General features: G+C 34.0%; 1 protein-coding gene across 3 annotated transcripts in view; it reads left to right on the top strand.

Moving 5' to 3' along the window:
• VPS13C (vacuolar protein sorting 13 homolog C) overlaps positions 1-26,501 on the top strand; it is a 179,826-nt gene that overhangs the window by 12,071 nt on the left and 141,254 nt on the right. For 2 of the 3 annotated variants that reach the window (XR_009355410.1, XM_059180679.1), the window contains exons 2-9: positions 2,817-2,860; positions 5,939-5,981; positions 9,118-9,213; positions 10,626-10,727; positions 15,677-15,739; positions 20,907-20,972; positions 21,252-21,361; positions 23,596-23,655. Coding sequence is in view for 2 of the 3 variants with exons in the window: in XM_059180679.1 (XP_059036662.1) it covers positions 2,817-2,860; positions 5,939-5,981; positions 9,118-9,213; positions 10,626-10,727; positions 15,677-15,739; positions 20,907-20,972; positions 21,252-21,361; positions 23,596-23,655 (584 nt within the window). In the remaining variant the exon portion in view is untranslated. The remainder of the gene's footprint in view (positions 1-2,816; positions 2,861-5,938; positions 5,982-9,117; positions 9,214-10,625; positions 10,728-15,676; positions 15,740-20,906; positions 20,973-21,251; positions 21,362-23,595; positions 23,656-26,501) is intronic. The other variant, XM_059180680.1, reaches the window with a different exon arrangement.

Genomic DNA, 26,501 nt, shown 5'->3' with positions numbered 1-26,501 from the left:
TTCTTTCCACAGTTTGGTGACCGTGGCCATTGTTGCTGTAAACATTGGGGTACAGATGGCCCTTCTTTTTTTTTTTTTTTTTTTTAAGATTTTATTTATTAATTTGACAGACAGAGATCACAAGTAGGCAGAGAAGCAGGCAGAGAGAGAGGGAGAAGCAGGTTCCCTGCTGAACAGAGAGCCCGATGCGGGGCTTGATCCCAGGACCCTGGGATCATGACCTGAGCCGAAGGCAGAGGCTTTAACCCACTGAGCCACCCAGGCGCCCCCAGATGGCCCTTCTTTTCACTACATCTGTATCTTTGGGGTAAATACCCAGTAGTGCAATTGCAGGGTCAGGGTAACTCTATTTTTTTCTTAAGGAATATCCACACTGTTTTCCAAACTGGCTGCACCAACTTGCATTCCTACCAACATTGTAAGAGGGTTTGAGGGGGAGAGAATCTTAAGCAGACTCCTGGGCAACAGGGTGATGAAGGGCAACACAGGCTTGATCTCAGGACCCTGTGATGATGATATGAGCAAAAATCAAGAGTCAAATACTTAACAGACTGAGCCACCCAGACCCCCCCTTTTCTTTAGTGTATTGTAGAAACTGCTTGACTGCCTATATTATTTCCATTTCTTCCTATTACAATGTATTTTCTTCCCTATTGTGAGGCTTCTCTCATTTTTTTGCAGCTTTCAGCAGTTTATTTTAGATAACAAATGAACTTTATTATATGGAAATAACCACTCTGATCATAAGATGTCTAGTCTTACAGTTGTTTTCTTTGTATGTGTGCATATATACTCTTTATATCAGATTGGATCAATCTGGGCTTGCCCCCTTTTTAAAAAGTTAATATTCTCCCATATCTGTCTAATTTTTTGCTCTATATTATAGATGTATTATGATTTATGCCTTCTTCTTGGAAATTCAGTTCTTTAGGTTCCCTCTCCCTCCACTCTCCCTCCTTCCTATTCATCCATTGTTTCTGCCCTTTTAACCAGTACTGCAATATCCTTGTAGCTAAATTGTTTGGACAGATCCATGGTTATTTCTTAGAGGAGCAGAGTAATGGTTCTAAAATATAGCTCTGATTTTGTCATCCCTTTTATACATTTTTCATCTCTGTGTTGTGACCAATCTGAACTTTTCATCCTAAAAATTCTTTGTTAGTCTGGCTTCTGCCAACCTCTCTGACTTTATCTCCTATTTTTTTTTTTCTCACACCCTCTAGCTACACTAAACCACATGTGGTTTCTAAAATGTGTCTTACTCATGCATGTGTATTTGCTCTCTTTTCTTATCCACCTGGTAAATATTTCATTGGCCTTCTAGCCAAGACTTTGGTGGGAAGTTCTTGATCTCCTTAGGCAGTTAGGTTTCTCCTTCTTTGCATCTCTGCACTCTTCTATTGGAATGCCACTAGAATATTTCTAAAATTTTAGAAATTTGGTCTCCTTTGCTAGGCTGTGAGCTCCGTAATAGCAGGGATGTTGTTCTTCTCATCTCTCTCTTTTCAGCACCTAACTCATAGGAAGTGTTTTTTGTTTGAAAAAAATCTGAGATCTGGGAAAAGTACATCTCTAACAATAGCATAAAAGAATTAAATATTCTTTTTAGTTCACTCCAAAGGACTGTGATGGAAAAATTACTTGTTCAAAAAATACTTGTGGGTAGCATAGAAAGCATCATATTTTTTTAAAGAAATTTTTATTTATTTATATATTAGAGAGAGAGTGAGAGAGAGTACAGGAGAGGGGAGGGTCAGAAGGAGAAGCATACTCCCTGCTGAGCAGAGAGCCTGATGTAGGATTCGATCCCAGGACTTCAGGATCATGACCTGAGCCAAAGGTAGTCATTAACCAACTGAGCCATCTAGGTGCCCGAAAGTATAGTATTTTTAAAAATATAAATGTGTCATGAGTGATTAAGAAAATATATAACTGAATAACTCATGCTTACATTTAGTATTGAAGAATAGTTTTATTAACCTTTAGAGAATTTAAGTGAAATGGAAACCTTTTTCTTTTGGTTCGGTTTTTATGTAAGTAAGAATATTTAAGTATATTATATCAACAAATGTAAGTACAGCCTTTAAAACTGGAGTCATGTAATCTTACCGTAATGGCTTTAGATTTAAGAATTGGATGAGTTAACATTAGAACAGTGGGGGCATCTGGCTGGCTCATTTGGTAGAGTAGTGACTCTTGATCTTGGGGTCATGAGTTCGAGCCCCATATTGGGGTATAGAGTTTACTTTAAAAAAAAAAAGGTAACTTTAGAACCATAAACAATAATCATTGGGAAGATGCCATGTTTGGAGTTTCAAAAGACTAACATTATATTCCTGTAAAAAATGTTCATTGATAGCATAATTAAGGAGAGAATCCTGCGTTACAATATGATTGATCTGTTCTAATAGTCATCTATTTATGTCCTTTTTTTCTTTCTTTTTTTTTTTTTGTTTTGTTTTGTTTTGAGGTTTTTTGCTTAGTCATTCAAAATGATAGGTATTTTCTTTGGTTCTGGAGTTCTTTAGTCTGAGAGTCTCCACATTCTTTCTCAATGTCTACTTGAATGTTAGCCAGTTTAAGTATTTTGTAATTTCTTTTGTCCTGGGCTAACCTACATATATATACTACCATTTGCATATATAGCAACACTTTGTGTTAGTGGCTGCTTAAGTTCTTGAAGTTTGCTTTTCTTACCTATTGTCTTCTTAACTCTTAGCATAGTGTCATAGTGTTTCATACTGCATTATGACAGGCTATACTAATTGATATTTTAACTTCATATTTTTCCTCCCCCGCCCTTTTTTTTTTTAAAGGTAATGTGGCTTTAGATAACCTACAGATAAAAGAAAATGCTCTGGTAAGTTTTCAAACTATGTTGATCACTCAGTTAATTTGGTAAACTTTCAGAAATTCTTGGTTACTTGGTATCTGGTACTAGGTACCAGATAAAGTGATTGAGTCACTCAGAGAAGGATTACTTTTTGAACTGTTTGCTTTAGGAGAATCTGAGATTAAAATTAGATTTTTTTTTTCCTGTTGATCAAAATGCTCTCTCTTAGAAAGTGAAATGTTTTTCCTTGACTTAATTTGACTGAATAGATTTGTAGTAGACATTTGTCTCACTTTAATTTTCTCCAGAATTATTTTTACATATTTGGTAAATAAGAACTTGACTTTAACAATTTTTCAAATGAATAATTGCATTTTTGGAAATACATTGGCAGTCCAGCCTTATAATATTACGGTAATATTAATAGATCAAGTAGATTTTTTGGATTCTAATGCTCTATCCCCTATTCCTCCTCCCGGTCTATTAGGCCTTAGCCTATCAGACTTAATTTGATTTTACAAAGTCTTAAGAATGAGATTTTTTGTTTTTTTTTTTTTTAAGATTTTATTTATCTGTTTTAGAGAGAGAGAAAAAAAGAGTGAGAGCACACAGACGAGAGGAGTGGGAGGGGCAGAGAGAGAGGGAGAAAGTGAATCCCAAGAAGACTCTGTGCTGAGCATGGAGCCTGATGCAGAGCTTAGTCTCACAACCCTGAGACCATGACCTGAGCCAAAAATCAAGAGTCAGAAAGTTAACCCACTGAGCCACCCAGATGCCTCAAAATGAGTTTATTCTTTAATTAACAGGTCAGATATCTAACAGCTACAGTATGTTTTGTAATCCTAGTGTTGACTTCTGGTTGGATTTCTACATGATGAACTGTGTAATTAAGGAGAGTCTTATACCCAAAGTGCTCAAATGACTGGTCTCAGGGAAGCCAGTTTTGGATATTAAAGATCTTAAGAGTAGAACTTTGTCACGTGGATTAACAATTTATTTTGTTCTGCTGGAAACAACTTGGCAGGCATGCTGGAAAGGGCATGGACCTTGGAGTGTGGCAGACCTGGGTTTCAGGGCTGGTTCTGCCATTTTACCAGCTATGTGACTTTTGGCAAGTTTCTAAGTTTCTGTGAGCATTAGTTTAATCATCTTTAAATTGGAGTTAATAGTACAAAGTAATATAGTATGTCTTTGCTTTTGTGGCCTAAGATTAAAAGTAGTGGGCACTCAAAATATTTAATTTTTTTTCCCTTCCTTTATTTATATAGGGTGCTACAACTTTTTAAATTTTACCCCAAAATTTAGAATGTAAGACTCTTTTGCTGGAGATTAGAGTAAAGGTTATTTTTTTCCCTTTTTAAGAAAATATTTTAGAAGGAAAGAAGTATAAATAGAATTGCAGTGAGGGCAACTGGGTGGCTCATTCTTTAACTATCTGCCTTCAGCTCAGGTCGGGATCTTCAGGTCTTGGGATTGAGCCCCGCCTTGGGCTCCCTGCATGGTGGGAGGCCTGCTTCTCCCTCTCCCACTCCTCCTGCTTATGTTCCTTCTCTCGCTGTGGCTCTCTGTCAAATAAATAAATAAAATCCTAAAAAAAATAAAGAATTGTGGTGAGAGGACATATAAGAGGATATTTAAGAGACAAATTGAACTCTGTTAGTGTAGTTTGAATTTGGGTTATAGTTAAATATAGTAAATTATTTAGTAATTAATAATCTCCATTAATTCAAACTAGCCTCCTTTCCCCAATTAAGTTGGATTAGGTTTTACTTTGACTATGGGTTCTTTACATTTATTTATTTTTTAAGATTTTATTTATTTACTTAACAGACAGAGATCATAAGTAGGCAGAGAGGCAGGCAGAGCAGAGAGAGAGGGGGAAGCAGGCTCTCTGAAACAGGCTTCCTGTTGAGCAGAGAGCCTGATTCGAGGCTCGATCCCAGGACTCTGGGATCATGACCTGAGCTGAAGGCAGAGGCTTTAACCCACTGAGCCACCCAGGCGCCCCTTTACATTTATTTTTTGTGAAAAATCATTTCATGAGGATCGAAGCGCACATGAGCCCAAACTTTTAGAAGTGTATAGTTCAGAGTTTGTATCCTGCATAACATAAAGTATAATATGAATGCCCTTGAGTACATTTCCCACCTCTCCAACTTGCCACTGCTACCTTGGGTGTAGAGCTGCTCTCTTAACCACCAGAGAGGAATTTTGTTTTTTGATCTACAAAATGATCAGTATTATGTTTCATTCCTGTTCGCCTTGAATGCTTGCGTAATCAGATGATTGGGTAAACTGATTATTTTAGTTAACTGATTGTTACCTAAAGTGCTATATTTCAGTCACCAGGTTGATAGTATGTACTAAGGTAACAAATTGGTTAGATTGGTTTAATTTTTAGTAATTCTGATTGGTTTAATTTTTAATCATTCTTAAGACTCAAGTGATCATTGTGAATATTGGTATTGCTTAATACTCTGTGAATAAAAAAGTTATTTGTACTTTCTGGTGGTTTGGAATCTGGATAAGTGAAAGTTTATTTTTATTAATTATTGGTACCTGTCAATAACTTAATATAAAGTAAATGCTAATTTGGTAAATAGTAAGTGGAGAATCTCCCTTTCCTTTAAGATTCTTTTGCTTATTTGCCATACATTTTATTTGAGTGAAAATAATTGTTCAGTTATTGTTTTCATCTAATTTTTGTGAAAGGACTCTTTCTTTTCCTATTTTAGTGTTTCAGGTAAACGGTGCCCATCATTATTTTAGGTTCATGGCATTTCCATCCATCTTGGTTTGGTTTATTAAAACAAGTATTCAGTTTACCCAATTACTTTCTTTAGCTACAAACTCTTTTCCTATTGTTCCTATTTATAGTTTTGTTTCTCTTGTGGTTCTTTCCTCAAAGTCCAATTTGAGTCAGTAGAAGTTCTTTTTTTATTTCAGGATGTCCTGAATTACTCAGATACAGAAAATTTATTTCGTGTTTTTCCTGTGAGATGATTGTGTATTGATTGATTGTGTATTTAAATGATGATGTAAAGGTAATTTTGGGGGTGCTTAATAATTTAAGATGTTTTTAAAATTTTTTTCTTTCTTTTGAAGAGTGAGTTGGATGTTCCTTTTAAAGTCAAAGCTGGCCAAATTGGTAAGTACTCTTCACTTGAGTGATTCTTAATCCTTTTAGTTTTTTATTTTTCTGGTGTTATTTGATCTAAAACAAAAATGTGAGAGGTTTTGACTTATGTTGTTTAGATTTTTTGGAGCTCTGGGCCTAATATACGTTGTATGTAATACTTAAATACTTCAGAATTTCTGCCAAAAGGGTAGGAAATAACTCTTCAAATGGAAGGACTTTTAAACTGCAATGATACTTTTTACGTTTTGGTTCTACTACACAAAATATATCTTGATTTTCAAAATTGATATCTAAGTTCTATATGCTTTTTCATTAAAAGTGGAAGTAATATAATTTGCCAAGTACTAGTAAATAAAATTTAAGTGTAGCTTATTTCCCTCATGTTTTGTTCAGTCATTTCACTTGATATACTATGCAGCAACGTGGTATAGAGGATATGTCTTGGTAAGTAGAAAGTGTTTGCAGCTAAACTCTTACACAAAGGTCATCCATAGCTAGCTTTCCTCTCTGTTGAAGAAATTTTTTAATAGAACACTAACCCATGAAGTCCTCTCAACTGTTCCATATTACCTGATTTTTACTTTTTATAAAAATGTAGTTTACAGCCCTAGATAACTTGCTGTTACTTTAGAATTTTCACTTATGCCACCATCATTCCTTCTACTTCCATCATCCTGCTACTTCACCGGATGGCTTTCCTTCCTCATTTGTTTTGTATTCAGGGGAGGCTTTGTCTTTCACTGTTCTAGTATCTCAGCGACTACTTAAATACTTCTGTTTGAGTTTACTTTGTATCACCTTATACATGTTCCTTTTAATATAAAGTAATGTTTTTATGTTTCTGTCTCTTGAAACAGGTGACACTCCCTTAGATTGAGAGCATCCCTAGGGCAGGCATTATTTTTTTTGCTTGTCTGTTATACTGAGCCATGTGCTGGGTGAAGTGGTGATATTTAGCTGTGGTGATATCTAGAAGTACTGTGGTCCTGCATGCTTAACTGAAATCCTAGAGTAAAGTTAATGCCATTCATTTATCCTTTTTTCCTTAGAGATATTTATGCACACAGTGTTATGTGTGAGACTACGTAGGTAGCTGTGGGAGAGGCAAGGATAAATATATGTTTGTCTTCAAAGAAGTTAGATCCAATTTTAGGACATAGTATTAAAATTGCATTTCTGGGGTACTGGGTGAGTTATATGTGACTAAAGAACTTTTACATTATTCATTATGTTATTAGAACTAGGTTTACATTTTAGAAGAGGTTTGCTGAAGTTTCAGAATTTGTTAAAGCATAAAAATTTAATGACTCCCTTCAGGGTTACTCACTGACCCTTTACGTATAAGGATAAAAGCATATTTTTAAAAATATTTGTCCCTTTTTTGGTTTAGGGAGCATTTCTATTAGTTATTAAATTTTTCTGAGGTTAAAATATTACACCTAATCTGTAAAGTCAGTGTGGTGAAGTAAGCTCAAGAATGTTCTGGTTTTCTAAGAGCTAGACATATTTGTGAGTGATCCTTGGTTATCCTTTTACTTAAAGATTTAAAAATTTCCTATACTGTAAATGGAAGGCAGTGATATAACTAACTTAATTCCAGTGGAAGTCAGGATAATAAAGGATGGAAGTCAGGATAATAAAGGATGGGAGGATAATGAATGAGGACAAATAGAGAGAAGAAAAGGTATAGGGAACAGATATCCCTTTTTTGGTGTGCTATAGTTAAAGGGGCATTTCTGACTTTTTCAGTCTCATGCTCACCATAAAGGTAATCAAATTGACTTTTTTTTTTTTTTTTAAAGATTTTATTTATTTGACAGAGAGAGATCACAAGTAGGCAGAGAGGCAGGCAGAGAGAGAGGAAGGGAAGCAGGCTCCCCACTGAGCAGAGAGCCCGATGCGGGGCTCGATTCCAGGACCCTGAGATCATGACCTGAGCCGAAGGCAGTGGCTTAACCCACTGAGCCACAAATCAACTTTTTTAAAAAAGACTTTATTATGTTGGAGACAAGAGGATGTGCATGTGAGCAGGGGGAGGGGTGGAAGAAGGTGGGGGAGAGAGAATCTTGAGCAGACTCCATGCCCACCACCTTGCCCATCGCAGAGCTTCATCTCAAGACCCTGAGATCATAACCTGAGCGGAAATAAGAATCAGATGCCCAACTGACTGAGCCACCCAGCTGTCCCTCAAATAAACTTTTTCAGAGTTTATGAGTTAGCTACATATGTAACAGTATCTGTTATAAATACAGGTGGTTCTTACTCTAAAGTCATTTGACTTAGAAATGGCCCAGATATACACTGGCATTGCCTCTAAACTCCACCAACATGGTAACTATTTAGGAAACTCAACAGGTTTATAGACAGAAGGAAAAATAAATAAAAAAAAAAAGATTTTATTTATTTGACAGAGAGACATGAGAGAGGGAACACAGCAGAGGGAGTGGGAGAGGGAGAAGCTTGATGATGATGCTGGGCTTGATCCCTGCACCCTGGGATCATGACCCCAGCTGAAGACAGATGCTTAATGACTGAGCCACTCAGGCGCCCCAGAAAAAGTAAAATTTAAATGGAGAAATAATTTGAACCGTGGGAATAGATTCCCAGCTAAAACTGTTTACCAACATAAGGCATGCAGGTGAATCAAAGTAAGCTCCCTTACATGTGTTATTTTATTGCCTCTTCTGCTTATTATGCTGTTAGACTGTTCTTTGAACTTCAGAAATTTTTATTTAAAGGTGCCAGTGATTCTGGTGGTATGAGTAGTTGGGTTACTCTGGCATCCACACTGATGACTTAGGTAGATTTATGTAATTTATTTAACTTCTTGGGAGTGAGTTTTCTGTTTTCAAAATTGAAATAATAGCTGCCTCATTCTTCTTGTATGTTGGACATATCAAATGAGATGATACCAGAAAGTTTAAAAAGTGTAAGCACAGTATGAATAGTTACTTCAAATAGTAATAATATGGAAGAGATCTTTGCAAACTTCAGTGTTGGAGTTTTTTCATTTTTTCCTGAGTGATATACATACTGTGTGTGTGATGGGCTTTGTTATACTTTTTTCTCTAAATGCAAAGTGGGAAATGTGTATCTTCTGGAGTAGCCCAAAAAGGAATTTAAGGTTGAAATTTTGTTTCTTTAGATAAATTAACTTTGAAGATTCCTTGGAAGAACCTTTATGGAGAAGCAGTTATTGCGACCCTAGAGGGACTCTACCTGCTTGTTGTCCCTGGAGCAAGTATGTTGTTTTAGGTTATAACCAATCAGCAATAGCATAGTGAAATTAAATGGTTAAGTATTTTATTAAATGGTTAAGTATTTTATTATGTTTAATAAAATAGAAGGTACTTTAAACTAATTATATACATATATGCACATATATATTTTATATTTTACATTTATACATTTTACATATATATGCATATATATTGCCAGAATTGTGCATAAAATATTTTTATGTTATTGTTGGGAAGAATAATTCCAACTGTTTGTTAAATTTATTATCTTCTCTGTGAATAATTATTTTGCAACTAAGCCTTCATTTTCAGTTTGAGATGCATTAAAAATTTGCTTTTGGAGAAGGAAGTGAAATAAGTTTTTAAAAAGTACTGATGTGTTAATCTACAGATTTAAAGAATGGACTTTTTTTCTTTATTTTGTTGCTTCTCATTTTGAGAGAATGCTCATTCAAAAATGTGTGTGAAATAGGTAATTTTTTTCTATCATAAATGAAAGTATTTTAATTTTTAATGACTATATAAAGCAATAGTGTTTATTTAGGTAATATATTTTGTTCAACTGTTTGTTCAGTTATAAGAACAAGGTAATGTTAAGAAAAGTTTGGATATTTTAGGGAAAAATTACTTGTTTTCCCAACCATAAAGCAAACACAATTTTTATTTTTATATTTTGCTTTCCATGCTTTACTATATACATATTTGATTTGATGTAGTATTTATCACATTATGTATACAACATGGATCTGTTTTTTTACTTAACGTACATATTTTTGGTATATGATGGGGTAATTTTGAAAGGCTGTATGGTATTTTATTGTGCGGTGCCTACTGTTTTGGGCTCCTCCATTGAACATTATAAACACCTCATTCTTATAGGTATCTTTTTGTTCTTTTTTATTATTTCCTTAGGATACATGATCAGAAATGAGATTTCTGGATAAAAAGGATATATATTTTCTGATTGTTGGTAGTCTTAAATTCGGAAAGTCTTTTTATTAATCTGTATTTATAACCAGCTAGTACTGGATGTTACATGTTTTTTATAATTACCCAAAATTTTACTCTTCAGACAAAAATAACTGGAAATTATGTTATATTTTCTGCCTTCCTTCTTTTTCTCCCTTTTACGTTTCTACTCATTCTTTCCCCCTTTACCCTTTTTCCTTTCTTCCTCTCTCCCTTTAATTTCTTTCTGTTTCTCCTTTCTGTTTTGATTAAAGCTTTGTAAATAAATAGGAATCATTTATTTATGTTTAAGCTTTTTGTAAAACTAAAGAATGCAGCTCTTTTGAATTACCAAAAAATGGCTTACAAGACTTGTAAATACACACATAATCATAATGAGTTTGAACTTTTCCTCTTTATTTAATAATTGTATTTCCTAGTATGTGAACTTACCATATATTTTTAGGTATTAAATATGATGCTGAAAAAGAAGAAAAATCCTTGCAAGATATTAAACAGAAAGAGCTATCCCGAATTGAAGAAGCCCTTCAAAAAGCAGCGGAGAAAGGTACAATATGTTTGTTTCACACATGATCTTAGCCAAAAGACTGAGAAGCGATACAATATGTTTGTTTTAGATAAGCTTACATATATTTAGGTTTTAGATATATTTAATGCACTGTAGAGAGGATGCTTTATTAAGCCTCCATAAGTTGTAGTTCCAAAGAAAGAATATTCTTTCAAAATCATATCTCAAAATTTTGACTGTAAGTATGTTAATGACTTGCACTTAGGAATCATTGCCATGTGATTGTTTGATCTCACTGCCAGTTTTATTTTCCCACCTTCCTCAACCAGTCGTTTTTATTGTGCTGTGTTTTAGAGACTTTTCTGTGAGATCTTGCAGATGTGTTTGTTTCTGCCAAATGTTAATAGGTTCCTCCTCTACATTTTTAGGTATATCCATGGGAGATAATGAGGTTCAGCATATCGATATAGTGAAATAAATGTTTAGAGGAAATGGTGCTGTAATTCTATTTCTAGCTATATCTCTATATATTGTATAAGATATTTTTAAAAACTGGTTCTTCAGATTTCAACATTTTAACATCTTACCTTAAGGTTTAGTATTTTTATTTTTATCTAAAAATAAATCTGATGACGATTTGGATTTGGTTTATGGAGCAAGAATAAGGATAAGATGAAAAAGCAGTCTAGAGAGTGATAAGTTGAAAGACTTTTCCAAACCTCCAGTATTTCTCTTTCAATCAGATCACACCCCAGTTCCTGATTGTATTCAGCATCGTTATCAGATATACTAAGAAATGATACTCAGATATACTAAGATTTTGTTTCCTGGCTTAAGCTGCTGACATTTAATTGAATCAATAAGAAATCTCTCTTAAAAATATTTGCTCATTTAAATTCTTTATCAATTCTTCTGATTCTTTTTGCCTCAAATGCTTTTTCATATACAGAATTATTGATTCTTTTATAAAATATTACTAAAATACTTAAAATACAGAGGAGGCTGTCTTAATGAAAGAAATTTTAAAAAAATTAAAAATGTTTTTCTTTTCTCTTTTTAATACTTGAGCATATTTTGTCTTCTGAAGCTTAAGAATTTATATTTTTATGAAAACAGTATTCTTTTTTCTATTACTTTTATGTGATAAATAAAGCAAGATGAAAATTGATTTGTCTCATGACAATTCAGTGTGATTATTTACTTTTATTCACTCTTGATTAATTAGTATATGTGGAAATAGTACCGTAAAATGAAGAGAAAGACTTGGAGAGCACTAGAATTTCACTTCTTTCTTGATACAGGTCAGATTAAGTTTATTTTTTAACACACTATATTTAATGATACATATTCATTAGTAGGCATATTGACATATATTTAGATAAATTGGTATATATAATAAAATGTATCATAATATATATATATTATATAGCATTATTATACACATATAATTTATTATGTATATACAAAATTAAGCTATATTTTCCCTTTTCAGAAGCAAACCTCCAATTCCTCTTTCTTTTTTATTTTTGGATAGAAATAACTGTGATTGTTTAAAAAAATTTTTTGTGTTTCCAGTGAACTGCAAGAAAAAGCATGTATAGTCTCTCCTGTTCTAGTAGTGGACAGCTTAATTGGCAAATGATAATGTACTGTATGTTCTGTATTGAGTACCTATGAAATTTTGACTCCTGGGTCTTTAATGCTTAGGAAATTCATATGTTTAGCCGTGGCAGAGAGGCTATTAAGGATGACTTGATATATAGGGTCTGAATGTCTGTGGCACCATGTGTAAGTAGGTCTATTAGGCTTATATAGTATATAATAATAGCTTCTTGGATGATAAAATTTAGGTTTTGGTGGGATACAACTTAAATTCAGAAAGTATACTCAATTTTAACATTACTCTCTTAGATTTTTTCAGAAAAATGTTTTGAGTATTAAAGAGAATTCTGGGTGCCTGGCTGGCTAAATTGGTAGAACATGTGACTCTTGATCTTGGGGTTATGGATTCAAGCCCCAGGTTGTGTGTAGAGATTACTTGAAAACAGTATTTAAAAAAAATTAAAGAGATGAATTGGGGAATATGGGATAATTGGGATATATGTTGCTATTGGGTTTTTTAATTGCAATACATTTAATTATCTTGACTGAGTATAATTATTTTTCTAGTTTCTGTGAGTATCAGTCACATTTTCATGTATTATTATTCATGCGAATAATAAAAGACACCCTGGTCTTTAGATTCTTTGCATTCCACCATTATTAATAATTATTACTTAATACCATACTTTATTTTGAGGCTTATTATTTTTCTACTTATTTCTTGGTTTTAAAAGCACAAAGTTACCATCGCACATGTATAGAGACTCAGAGAGGTAAGGAAAGTGATTCAACCCCAAGCAGCAGATGATAAAATTGGAAACAAAGTCCTCATGCTAATCTGCTTTAAAAAAGCATTTTTACTTGATATGTTTCATTTGGTAAAATACAGTACTGCCCACAATCGTGGGAAAAAATAAAACTGAGATATAAATGAGTTCATTTTTAAACATTTGGCCCAACAGTAAAAATAAACTTCTTGATGTTTCTCTCCTTTTATCTTACTGTAGTGAGTTTATTTTCCTGGAAGGGCTATTATAAAGTAAAGGGAGAGATGAAATTCCTAGTGAGGCCAAAGTTTCCCAAATCCTGTATATTCTGTATTTACAATAGTTAATTTTATCTAAATGATATATACATACACTTTAAAATCAAATAGTTTTGCCAAAAAGACTTCTGATGGAAAATGTCAGTCTCCTATTCCACTATTCTTTACCCACTCTTCTTTACCCTTTAGACCCATTCCTTAAAGGGAGCCATGATTTTAGATATACTAATGTTTGTCATTATCTAATCTATTAATGTAAGGTATTATCTCAGCTTTTCTGTTATGGTAGTCAGGAAGTTTACTTCTCTTACCATCTCCTTTCAGTCTAAATTCCCCTCCCTCTCCTCATAATATGGTCATATCATAATTTTGGGGTATTGTCATAATTTTGGGTATTGTCAAAATTTAATTACTATGACAGTGTAATTCACTGTGTAGGTCAAATGTACTATGACTATATTTTCTTTCTTATACAACCTTTTGTTTTTCTTGAATTTGTAAATACTTTTTCATTTGCTTTGTTTTCTGTGTAAATTTATCTTCAATTCTTTACACTTGCTATGTGAAATCTGTTACATGACTATCAGCGTTACTTTCTAAATGCCCCATCCACCTATTGGTCTCCTTCTTGGACCCATTTTTCTCTTGGAGATCTTGCTTTGAAATGGTTTTTTCAGTCCTGCTGCATGCACAGTTGTCATCATAGAATTGGTCTTCATCTGTTTTCTGTGTTTAATTCACTGTTTTCTGGGTCCATTGAGTTTTGTTCATTAGTTTGTTACTTTGCTTTGCTTAAGTGTATCTAGTAGCCTAGTAGCTTTTAAGAAAGGATACATTGGATATAATTGTTAAAATCCTTTCAAGTCTGAAAGTCTTTTTTTTTTTTTTTTTTTTTTTTTTTAACTTAAGCACTTGTTTTATTTGGCTGGGGATAGAATGCTAGGTTTAAAATTAGAATTGAAGGCAATATTGTTTAGTTACCAGGTACTTTTGAGAACTCTGATGCCAATCTGCTCAGCACATTGTTGGAAACAGAAAAATCAGAAAATCTGTGAATCCTGCTGTCAAAAACCTTACATTTTAGTTGCAAAATTAAGAAATGTGCATAATCAATCATAAACAGGAAAATATGTTGAGTCTCATCAAAGAGGTACAGACAAGAATGGTAAGGGAGTTCAGAACAAACATACTACATTAAGCCAAAGATATCAGGGCAGACACTGTGAAGATAAATATTTCAGCTGTATCTAAAAGGTGAGTGCAGAAAAGGAGAGAGGGTTTTCTAGGTAGAGGAGAGAGTAAAGAGAGGGAAGAATAGAACATGTATGGGGAACAGCTCAGAATTTGGGAGTCAATGGAATGTAGTTAGCTGTAAGTTGGAAAGCTCGCTTTAGGTCAATTTTAAGAGATTTGAATGCCATGATGGTGACAGTGGTGATGGTTATAACAATGATAGTAGCTAATACTTATTGAGCATTTACTAATTGCCACTCTTTAAAATACTTTAGATGTATTGACTCATTTAATAGTCATAATTCTATAAGGCTATTATTGTTCCCATTTTACAGTTGAGAAGGCTGCAAGTTACATAACTTGTCCTAAGTCACACAGCTAGAAAATGTTAGAGCTCTAATTCGAACCTACTCTGGCTGTACGTAGATCCTATATTTTTAGTTGTGTCATGGTGGACTTTCCATCTGTAACCAGTGAGAGAGTTAGTAGTAAGATTTTCTTTTTCTTTCTTTAAAAACCTAGGGGGTGGTGTCATCAAAGCTGTGTTTTTAGGAAGGTTAAATTTACCTTCGCTTCTGGACTATATATGAGGCGGGAAATGGAGGACAGTGCTATGTAGCCATCACTAATAAGAATGGATAGAAAGGATTCAAACAGTGTATCTAAAGGGAAAAAATCAGACTAAAATTAACTCTGAGGTTAGAATAACTATCACAGCAATATTTCATTCTGCAAATGGGCAAAACAGTGAGTGAAAAGGGAACCAAAATAGCAGACTTTTGCACTGTTTGAAAATTTCAACTAATTTATTGAGACATTGGCCATAATTGGTATTTGTCTGCCTTGCTTAATTTGAAATTGTTAATTGTTATAATTTCAATTATTAGGAAATTTTGTTGTAATATAATAAAGTTTGTATGTTGAACTACTGGAAATGGTTTCACTGTGAATGTTTCCTTAGAAATAGATGGTTTTGTTGTCACCACATTTTTCCTGTCTGTTACATGATTTCTAATTCTTTGAATTAAGTTTAGACATGTTTTACATGTGAAATTAAGGTGTCTCTTAAATGCTTTGCATTCTGGTTATTGCTGCCATGCGGATGCAGGCGCACATTCAGGGGAGTTCATATATGGCTTGGAAAGCTTTGTTTACAAGGACATCAAGCCTGGTGGGTATGCATGGTTCATTATATCTAGCTATATAAAAAATTATATTCTTATCCATTCTTGAGCTTTTAATGGAGCCCATTTGATAATATACCATTTTTTAAAAGAAAATATGGAAATGTAATTCATGTTTTTCTTCTTTACCATCATTTCTGTTTCCCAGTGTTCTGTAGCCATTTGTTCATTCACTAAATATTTAATGTCGTCTTGTGGAAAGCCCTGTTCTGGATGCCTAATGTTCATGGGGTGAAGCAAGTATGAAGCAAGCCCTTGTGGAGCTTACAGTTTGATCTATAGATAACTTTCAAATCCAGGCTGCCTTTCTGACTTTGGTTCTAGAGTGTGGTAGTTTCTCAATTATATTTAATTCCTCTCTGTAGCAGTGGTTTCCACACTTGTAAAAAGCAATAAAATGGAACCATTTTTAGTGAGTGAGACTTTATTTAGAGCCTTGATAAGAAGTGCTCCTCTGGGGTTCTTCAATCCTTCCTGATTTGCTTATCTCTATAGGAATTCCAGAGGCACATGTTGACTATTGTCTTACAGTAGCATAGTGAAATTTGAGGCTTCTCAAAAGGCAGATTTGAGGGCTGAGTGCTTTAAGATTTATAATAGGATTTTTAATATCATAGGGAATTTAATACATACAAGTACATTAAAAATAATTCTGATATATAAAATAATTTGATATATTTTCTATAACTTTATAGAACTTTATATTAGCTTAGTCATACTTAAAATTTGTTTTAATTTAGTGGCAAGTGAGGTCTGTGTTAGAAATGTAAATAATAACATTATGTTGGAATTACTTCTTCAGCTGGAAGCTTCTTTAATATTTTGGTCCTTTTGACCAATGGAAGAAGAATTTGCATGGAAAATTTCATAGCATTGAGTAAAACTACCCTGAAAGACATTTCTCTTTTAATAAAATTTGCCCCTTTAGCAAGTGTAACTTACCATGTTAATTTGTCTCACAATTACTTTATTTAGTATAAAAGTCTGGAACTACTCATGGCTTGCTGTTCAATTTTGTTATAATGAGACCAACTTCCTGCAGTGTGCCAGGGCAGTGTTTTCTGATTCTCCTAGGAGTAATCTGCCTCTAGGGTACAAATGAATTCCAGTGGCCCATTCAAGTCATAACAAAAATCACTGGATAACATTGGTGATAAAAACAAACAACTCCTCCCCCGTCCCCCCCCAAATCCCCATAACAGACAGTGGTCACTATAAAGGATAATCCAATTGATTCAGAGTTTCTTTTTTAAAAACACTGCATTAACCTGGATAAAAAAAAATAGGCCTAGAATACTGGAAATTCTGAAATGAGAATAGTTAATTTTGTTGATGATATTTTGATTCACTTGGCTAGGACTTAATGTAGACTCATGATCATTTCATCTTTTTACTTTCTAAGCATATGTTCCTTCCTTATTTTATGTCATTTAAAAAAATTATCCCAGAGCATGTTTCTCAAAAAGTCAAAACTATTTTCATAATACTAAAATAATATGTGATTTTTCACTGTGCCACCACTGGTGCTGATGGTGCAGAAGCAACGTTAGCTAAAATTGTGGCTGTCTTAGCATGAATCAGGGCAGTGGCACCTAACTTCCCTAGCAGCCAGCCATTGCATTGTTCACTACTGCGTAGTCACAGTAAAAAATAAGGTGAAACAAAAGAAAAAGAGCACTAGTTTCACTTAAGAATATTCTTGGTGGGGGCACCTGGGTGGCTCAGCGGGTTAAGCCTCTGGCTTTGGCTCAGGTCATGATCCCAGGGTTCTGGGATCGAGCCCCGTGTTGAGGTCTTTGCTCAGTGGAGAACGTGTTCCCCCAACCCCCCGCCTGCCTCTCTGCCTGCTTGTGATCTATCAAATAAATAAATAAAATCTTTTAAAAAAATAATGTTCTTGGTGGACTAGGAAAGATTTAGTTTTAATAAACTTAAGCTCTTGAGTATATGTCTTTAATATTTTGTGTGACAAAGAAGGAAATAAATATTAAGCACTTAATAAGGATAATTGTCTCAAGGAAAAATACCTGTGCATTGTTTGAATTGTCAGCTGAACAAGTTGCTTTTTTCCTGGAAAACCACTTGACATGGAAGAGTGATTGACAGACTATTATTCAGATTTGGGTGTTTAGTAGATACTTCAACAAAACAACTTCAAGAAAAAACAGCTGATGATGTTTATTGCCAATGATAAGATTTTTTAGCTTTGATCAAAAATTGGAATTTTGGAAAACTTTATTTGCCACCTGGAGCTTGGCAGCTTCCTAGTACTTAAAGACTTTGCTGATGATATTGGTGGTGATACTAACAAATGTGATTTTGATATTAAATAATGAAATCAGTCAACATTGAGATGATCTGCATAATTCAATGAAGTAATATTTTCATATTACCAATGTATATTAAAAAATCATATATGTGTCAAAGTCCATTTAAAGTGTAAGGCAGACGAGTTGATTTTAATTCATGTGAAAAAATTATTGATAGAGTCTCAGATTCCAAAATGCAACTAACCTTTAAGAAATTACCACGTGTTGAGTTTGGGTGTAGTATCCATAATAACATGAAAAGATCATGAGGATGTTCCTCCTGTTTTATTACATATCTGTGATTAGGTCATATTTTCTTCATGTGCTTAAATGTAAACAACATTTCAGTAGCCCAAAGGCAGAAGGAGATAGGTGAATCTAGCTGTCTTCTGCCAAGCCAGATATTAAAGAGATTTGTAAGAATGTAAAACAATGCTAATATTTTTACCACAAAGTTTTGTTTGGAAATGTGGTTATATTCATAAATATGTGTTATTAGTGCTATCACTTTTTAATTTTATTTTTTACATAATGTTTTAAAATTATGAATTAATAAATATTTAAAAAAATTTTCCATTTTGATTTCCAATATGGTAGATATCAATAATTGTAACCCACACTAATAAAAAACTTTTTAGGGTTCTCAAGTTAAGTGTGTTAAAAGTATCATGAGACCAAAATATTTGAGGACTAATTTAGAGAGTGATACAAAAGTCATAAATTTAGTATTCATCAGATTAAATAAAACTTTCTCTAAAGAACCTTGTGTCAGTAGATTTTGAAAGTACTTGGAGAGTTTTAAACATGGTACATCTAACAGTGAGATCAAAGATGGAACTAGGGGCTAAAACAGTTGTGAAGCCAGGAACATAATAGAAGGTCAGGTAAGAAGAGTGAGTTATGGTAGAATCTAAATCCAGGCAGCTGGACCTGTTTCTGAAAGCTGTTATAGGCAAGTGGGATGGTTTTAGGGCTTTTCTGGCTTTCTTGTTTCTTTTCAAGTGATATTTCTTTGAAAACTGAAGTCTTTCTCTAAATGTATAATTTATGCATGAAAAAGACTTAGGGACCATCATTATGGCAAGAAATACTGGTAATAGCAAAATCTAGATTCTTTATGTATTTATTAAATATTTTCTACTTGAAACCCAGGGTTTTATTCTTGAAATCAGGGATTTGGTTCTTAGTTTTATAGTGGCAGGACAATTTACTTTAAAATATCAAGGGAGAACAATTTAGGATTTCAAGCCAAATTTCATTTATATTCTATCAAATACTACGTATGTAACATGAACTGAACTTATATATTTTATTATAATGTTCAGATGTGGATTCTTTGATTTGAACAGATGCATATCATGTACTTTGTGCCCATGTATTGGATCATTCTTGTCCTAATGAAGCCTCCTGCCTGGTGACAAGACAGTTGTACATTTCTGTTTTGGTATAATCACTGCTTAATGGAAGTCTATATAAAGTGCAGAGGTAGATGGCCCTGGAGCTGCTTGATGTAGTTGAAGAAAGCTTCAGACAGGCCCTAGTGGACCTGAGATTTGGGGGGCCTCCTAGGAGTTTGCCTGGTGAAGAACTTCAAGGAAAGCAGCTGAAGTTCAGAGAATGATCTATGTATATAGAGAGGCGCATTAGCCATTAGAAAGTTAGGCTTGTTTTGGAAATTACGAATAGTGTTTCTGAAGTGTCCGGTGCAAGGATGAGTAGGAGATACAGAATGACACAGGGAGTTAGGGGTTAAGTCATGAAAGGACCTTTGTGTCATGCAAACACTTTTTCATTTTATCTGCCAGGCTGCAGAGAGCCTTAAAAGAGTTTTGAGCAGGGGATTAACAGGCTGTGAAGGGTACTTTATTTTATTTTTTATTTTTAAAGATTTTATTTATTTATTTGACAGAGATCACAAGTAGGCTGAGAGACAGGCAGAGAGAGAGGAGGAAGCAGGCTCCCCGCTGAGCAGAGTCTGATGTGGGGCTCAATCCCAGGACCCTGGGATCATGACCTGAGCTGAAAGCAGAGTCTTTAACCCACTGAGCCACCCAGGTGCCCCAGTGAATGGTATTCTAGACAGTATCAGTCTGGTGGCGCCATAGAAGAATGTTTAATAGGAGGTAGAATGGAGACTGGAGACAGGGCAGACCATACAGAGACCACCTTGAGTGCAGACTAGAGATGATGTCTAGTAGGAAGTAAAATGTAAAGGTTTGTAACTTGGATAAGTGGGTACTGGTTAATGCCATGAATGTGAGGCAGTGCCAAGTAAAAGAGGATGAGGTTTTAAAGAAATTAATTATTAAGCCAATTTCAAAGTACAGTTCACTGTACATTTTTTGTCCCTTTGGTGTTCTTTGTATCCTTGACTCATGAAAGGATTTTGCTTGTGAGGTGTGTCATCCAGAGGAAGTCATCTGTCAGCAATCTACCCATTCATCTCATTTGTGTTCCTGTGTCCCTACCATATACTTAAGAAAACCTCCCCTGAAAGTTTTATATTCTGTCATTATTACATTTCCAATATTTTGATAACATTGAAATTAAAATTAAACTTTGTATTGTGAAAAGTCATAAATATTATAAAGGGCTTTATATATGGATATTTTGCCTAATTTTTGTATAACTGTACTTGCCAAATTATTTGCTAAATTAAAGGAGGTTATTCTAAAGAAGGTTTGTGAATTTCTGTTTGTATTGAAATAGCAGGTCCGTTTAGAATAAAGTAAAGTGAATTGTACCAAAATTTGCTGTCAGGAAGATTCTCTTGTTTTCTTTTCTGTCCTCTAGTCTGCTAACTTGAATTTTATCCTTTTCTCACTAAAATGCTTCCACTGAGAAGGACGTAAACGTAAAAAGCACAAAAAACATTTTAAGAAACGTTTTAAAGGTCTTGATCGCTCGAAAGGTAGGTAAAAGTAGTTTTTATGCCATGTGTTATTTATGCACATCGCCACTTGATTTCTGTCTTCGAAGGTAAAATGAATGTTAGATCCAATGTAACTTCAAAAATAAGTTTTAAGTTGGAAATTGTATATTAAAATCTAAAATAAATCTAAAATAAAACAAGGACACCAGAATAGGCTGTCCTTTCTATTGAGTAGTGCCTTAGCTATCCTTTGGTCATTTGATTATGAAGTATGCGAGAATTTCAACTTTTGACCTTGTATTTTTCTATTTTTTATAGATAAACCAAAAGAAGCCAAAAAGGATACATTTTTGGAAAAGTTGGCAACCCAAGTAATTAAAAATGTACAAGTAAAAATCACAGATATTCACATTAAATATGAAGATGATGTAAGTAATTACAACTTATTTAAAGTTAGTAATTAAATGTGTATTTTATGATAGTTATTGATTTATCTAGATATGGGTTGCCTGTACTGGATTTTAAATCCAAGGTTGTTCTTTTTGTTTGTTTGTTTGTTTGTTTGTTTTTTCTGATGAATACACTGCCGTATCTTCTTTCCTGTGTTACACCTTTTTCACTAGGCATTTATACATACAAATATAAAACCACCATATGCTCCTTTCTAAAGGCAATATGACAGATTTTCCAGTTGTCTTCTATTTTTTATTTTGAATTTTAATGCTGTAAGACATATACTGTTACAACTTTAAGGAACTATATTGACAAAAAAATTAGTTCCAAGTGATGATGGAAACTGTCAATTATAATGGTAGTTGGTAGAGAGGAGGCTAAACCCCCAGTCAGTAGACTGCTGGTCCCATTCTCTTTATATTCCTTCAAATTGAATTGAACCTGCACAACTTCCATACATGTGCAAAACTGTATTTAGAAACCACAGTTCACTTATAACCAGAGTTTAATATCAGTTGATTAAAAAACTGCTGATTAATTTTAGTTAATCTAAATATACATTGCTTCATTTTGAAGTTTGAAAAATATGTAAAATAAGCTTGAATTTTTTTATTTACCTAAGATAATGGAAATATTATTCCATCTCTTCTAAAATTTGGATTTAATTAAATCTGTACTCACATATATAGAATTTATTTTCTTTTCCTGATAAATTCATTATAGAACTTAAATTTCAATAAGACACATTTGTAGTTTTGCAAGATAAACTATCTCTATCTTATATTGACTTTACCTTTTGATTTTATATAGTCATTAAACTGAATTTTGTCAACAAGTAAATGTCAAAAAACCCAACTCATCAATGCCCTTGTTTAAACAAATTTAGCAAAATAAATCAACTCAACACATCATGGAAGTAAAAGAATTATTCTTAAAACTTATGGCTTATTGATGAATGAGAACCTCAGTTTGAACTCAAACTAAGTTTTTTTTACTGAGCAAGTACAATTAGAAAGGTATGTCATGTCTCTCTCGTTAATAAAAAAATAGAGGCATAAGAATGGCCAAGTACATCAATTATGTTTAAGTTGTATCATTGACAAAGTATATTAAAGTAATCTAAAAAAATTAAAAAGTGCAGAGGGATCTTTCTTGTATCACTCCTTTTTCAATGTGGTCACCTTAATTATTGTATGTAAAGTAATGAAAACTAGAGTTTAGGAAGTGGGGAGTGGGGAAACTAATAATTCATCATAAAGGCACTCACTGGATGATAGTAGTAGTTTGTGGGTAGTGCCTTAGCAAGTGAGGTTGTGTGTTCATAAATATCCTTCTGAAACTGGTGCACATTATTTTGAGCTAGTTGTCTGTAGGTATAAAAAGATGAGTTTGGGAATAAAGGAGGATATTAAAAACTGAGCTCACAATGTCCTTTGTGCTTCTCAGTTATTCCAGAGCATGCATTTTTGCTACTTTGCGAAGGATCTGTGCTCTGGAGTCTATGTGACTATACCTTGGATGCTTTAGAACATTATGTTTTTTTCCCTTTCTCCTGAGTTTCCTTGGTTTCTGTAATGGCCCCCAAATACTCTATAAGACTTGAACATCCTTATGATGTGTAAAACAATGACATTATACACAGTGTGGTACAGTATAACCATGGTGTGTCAGTATAACTTATGAATTGAAGATCAGGAACAGAAGAAAAGTTTCATAGGTTAAGAGTCTGAGGAAATTAATTAGAATCTTGGGCATTTCCTAACAAAGCATTTTGAAAAGTTAAGGGTATTAAAGACTTAAAGAGACAGTTCACATTTCTAAGTGTGAAAATCGTGAATGTTTGAAAAGTAATTTAGTTGCCGTGTTATTCTCTGTGACATCTTGTTCTGTTTATCTTTGAAGAACATCTTTAATGATAGACATAAAGAAAACTGTTTATTTTCCACTATTTAGACAAGAACCTAGTTATTGAACAAAGAGTTTAATTCATAATAAGAGTTCCACTGGGAAAGTGCCATGTCAATGTCCTGCCTGAAAAATATGGATAATCTTAGCCTTGTTATTCTCTTTTCGCCCCACCCTCAACAAATCCATTTGGGTTGTGACTTACTTGTAAACTAATTGCCCTATGTTGCCCATTGTACAGAGTGGAACATGGATTCACTCTCCCCATCAGTGGATTTTAATGACACCTTTTCTTTTTTGCTAGGTCACTGATCCACAGCAGCCTCTGTCATTTGGTATCACACTGGGAGAACTTAGTCTGTTGGTAATGTTGGCCTTATTTATAATTTTTGTGTAACTTGTTAAATATTCCCAACTCACAGGGTGAATTGCCTAAAATCAACTATGGATACAAATAGCTATTTTATTTTTATGTATAATTTTTTCACAGTTTTTCTAGAAGTTCAGAATTTATTGTGATGCTGTTATTACATTCTCTAATTATTTTGATTTGTCTTTGAACTTAAATATCAAAATACCAATATCAAACATTTTTAAAGAATTAAAAGCTGTGGGAAAACAAGTGGGGAAATAGGGAAAAGTAAATTTTTATAGATCATGTTCTCATTCTTGGTATAGGCAGGTAGACTTTCCAAATAGCTTGTAAATGTATATTTGTACCTCTGTGTGTGTGTGTGTGAGAGAGAGAGTGTGTGTTTGAGTATTATATTGAGATGTATATAAGGTCGTTTATTTTGGTTATATATTTTATTTTACATGTTAAAATTAAAAAATTTATAGGGGCGCCTGGGTGGCTCAGTGGGTTGGGCCGCTGCCTTCCGCTCAGGTCATGATCTCAGGGTCGTGGGATTGAGTCCCGCGTCGGGTTCTCTGCTCAGTAGGGAGCTTGCTTCCCTCTCTCTCTCTCTCTGCCTGCCTCTCTGCCTCCTTGTGATCTCTGCCTGTCAAATAAATAAATAAATACAATCTTTAAAAAAATAAAAAATTAAAAAAAATTTAAAAATTTATATTTCATTTTATTATACAGTTTGGTTTAAGATCTTTAAGGGTAGATAGTATGTACATTCATTCAGGTTGGACATTTTCCCCTCTATTTTCTGTGGACAACTAAGTGGTAGGAAAAATGTTTTAAGGTTAAGGACAGTGAACAGTAAATCTTGCTGGGTACATGTTTGTCTTACTGATAGTTATATGGAGAGCGCCTTAGTGTAGGGAAAGAAGAGGAAGAGAAATGAGAGAGAAGTGGAGTACCAGAGAAACAGAAAAAGGACATGATTACATAAAGGCCTTCAGAATGATATTTCCAAACAGATAAATAGAGATGTCCATCAAATTGAAGACCAAAGCACAAACAAACAAACAAACCCTGGAGAAACAAAGTTAAGGGAGTCAAGGAAGCTAGTGTTTGTTTATTTTTTTAAGATTTCTTTATTTATTTGACAGAGAGAGAGAGAGAGAGATCACAAGTAGGCAGAGCCTCAAGCAGAGAGAGAGAGGGGGAAGCAAGCTCCCTGCTAAGCAGAGAGCCAGATGCAGGGCTTGATCCCAGGACCCTGAGATCATGACCTGAGCAGAAGGCAGAGGCTTAACCCATTGAGCCACCTAGGTGCCCCAAAGCTAGTGTTTATTATACTGTTTTTCCTCTGCTTCTTTCCAAAATGATTTTTAAGTGGTTTTGATTAAAAAAAAAAGAAATATACAATAATAGGGACTAGAGATAATTGCTTCAGAAAAACCAGACTAACAGTATTAGTCATAAATGAGCGCAATAGTTTATGTTGAGCTTCTCGCCAACAAAATAAAAAATTAAAAAAATAGTTATGTACCTCTCATTGACTGAGAGAGGCATCCTAGTGTATAAGAATGATATGTAATTTCCTTAGTGTGTATTGTTGTTTGATTCTCTGTATCTTTTCTCAGACTCTTCATACTGTTTTCTTTGCCTGTATTACTTTCTTCCCTTTGTCTCCCCGGTGATTCTGTTCAGGTTTTAATTCTTATGTTAGATATTACCTTGTCTTTCTTACTCCTTTTTTACTTTCCTCTTAGAATTTATCATTCTTTCTTTTATGCTCCCCATTATATTTTATTATAGCACCTGTCACATATTATTGTACTGGTTACCATGGTGATCTTCTGTCTAACCTTCATTCATTCACTCATAAAATAGTACCTTTATTTTAGAATTTTTGCGATGATTAAATGAGATAGTTTGTGTAAAGTATTTGGTACATGTGTGACTCGGTTATTTCCTGCTTCAACTACTACATTGACTATAATAACAACAGTAACCCCAAACTTATCTCTTTCTGTATCCATATCATTCCTTTTTTCCATCTTTGCAATTACAATCTAACTCATATATAGGGTAATCTTCCCACCTCTGATCTGGATCCTATCCTCCCCATGTCCTGGGAGTCTTTTTTCCTCCCTTTCTCTCTGCCTCTTTTCCTCCCTTCCTTCTTTCTTTCCATCAATTTCCTTCTCTTCTCTAAATCTTCAACTCCCTTTCCTCCCACTTTTCTCTTCTACCACTCCTTCCTGTAAGCTAAATTTAAACACATTCAGGTCTGCCTTTTACAACCAAACTAAAAAGACCCTCCTGAACCTTCTCCCACTCCACCTAGGCCCCATCTAACTGCTACCTTCTTTTCAACTCAACTTTTTGAGAGAATTCTCTACCTTTACTATCTTTGTTTCCCCCACCCCTGCTGGTTCCTTGCCCATTGACTCTGCTACTCCTCTGAAATTTTTCCTTTCAAGTTCATTAGTTACATCCTGGCTGCTCAAAAAACTAATTTAGTTTATCTCATTTGACATTGTTGGTCATGCCGACTTTCTAGAAACATGATCATGCTGTTATTTCCAAATTCTTGTGGCTTTCTTTGCAATAATTATTTATTTGATTTTTTAAAAGAATGTGGAGCTTCACCATTTTATAGGCTTGCTCTCGCTCGCTCTTTTTTTTTTTATTCATACACAATTACTTCCACACAGATACAAAGTAGCTCAGCAGTTATTTTCTGAATGAATGAACTCAGTTAAATTAGAACCTCCTCTTTATCCATTCTTCTGTTGAAGGACATCTTGGCTCTTTCCATAGTTTGGTGATTGTGGACATTGCTGCTATGAACACTGGGGTACATATGG

This window comes from Mustela lutreola, chromosome 7 (genome assembly GCF_030435805.1).
Source record: "Mustela lutreola isolate mMusLut2 chromosome 7, mMusLut2.pri, whole genome shotgun sequence".
In the NCBI taxonomy this organism is placed as follows: Eukaryota; Metazoa; Chordata; class Mammalia; order Carnivora; family Mustelidae; genus Mustela; species Mustela lutreola.
Note: the sequence above shows the minus strand (reverse complement) of the source record. Positions and strands in the feature narration are given on the sequence as shown.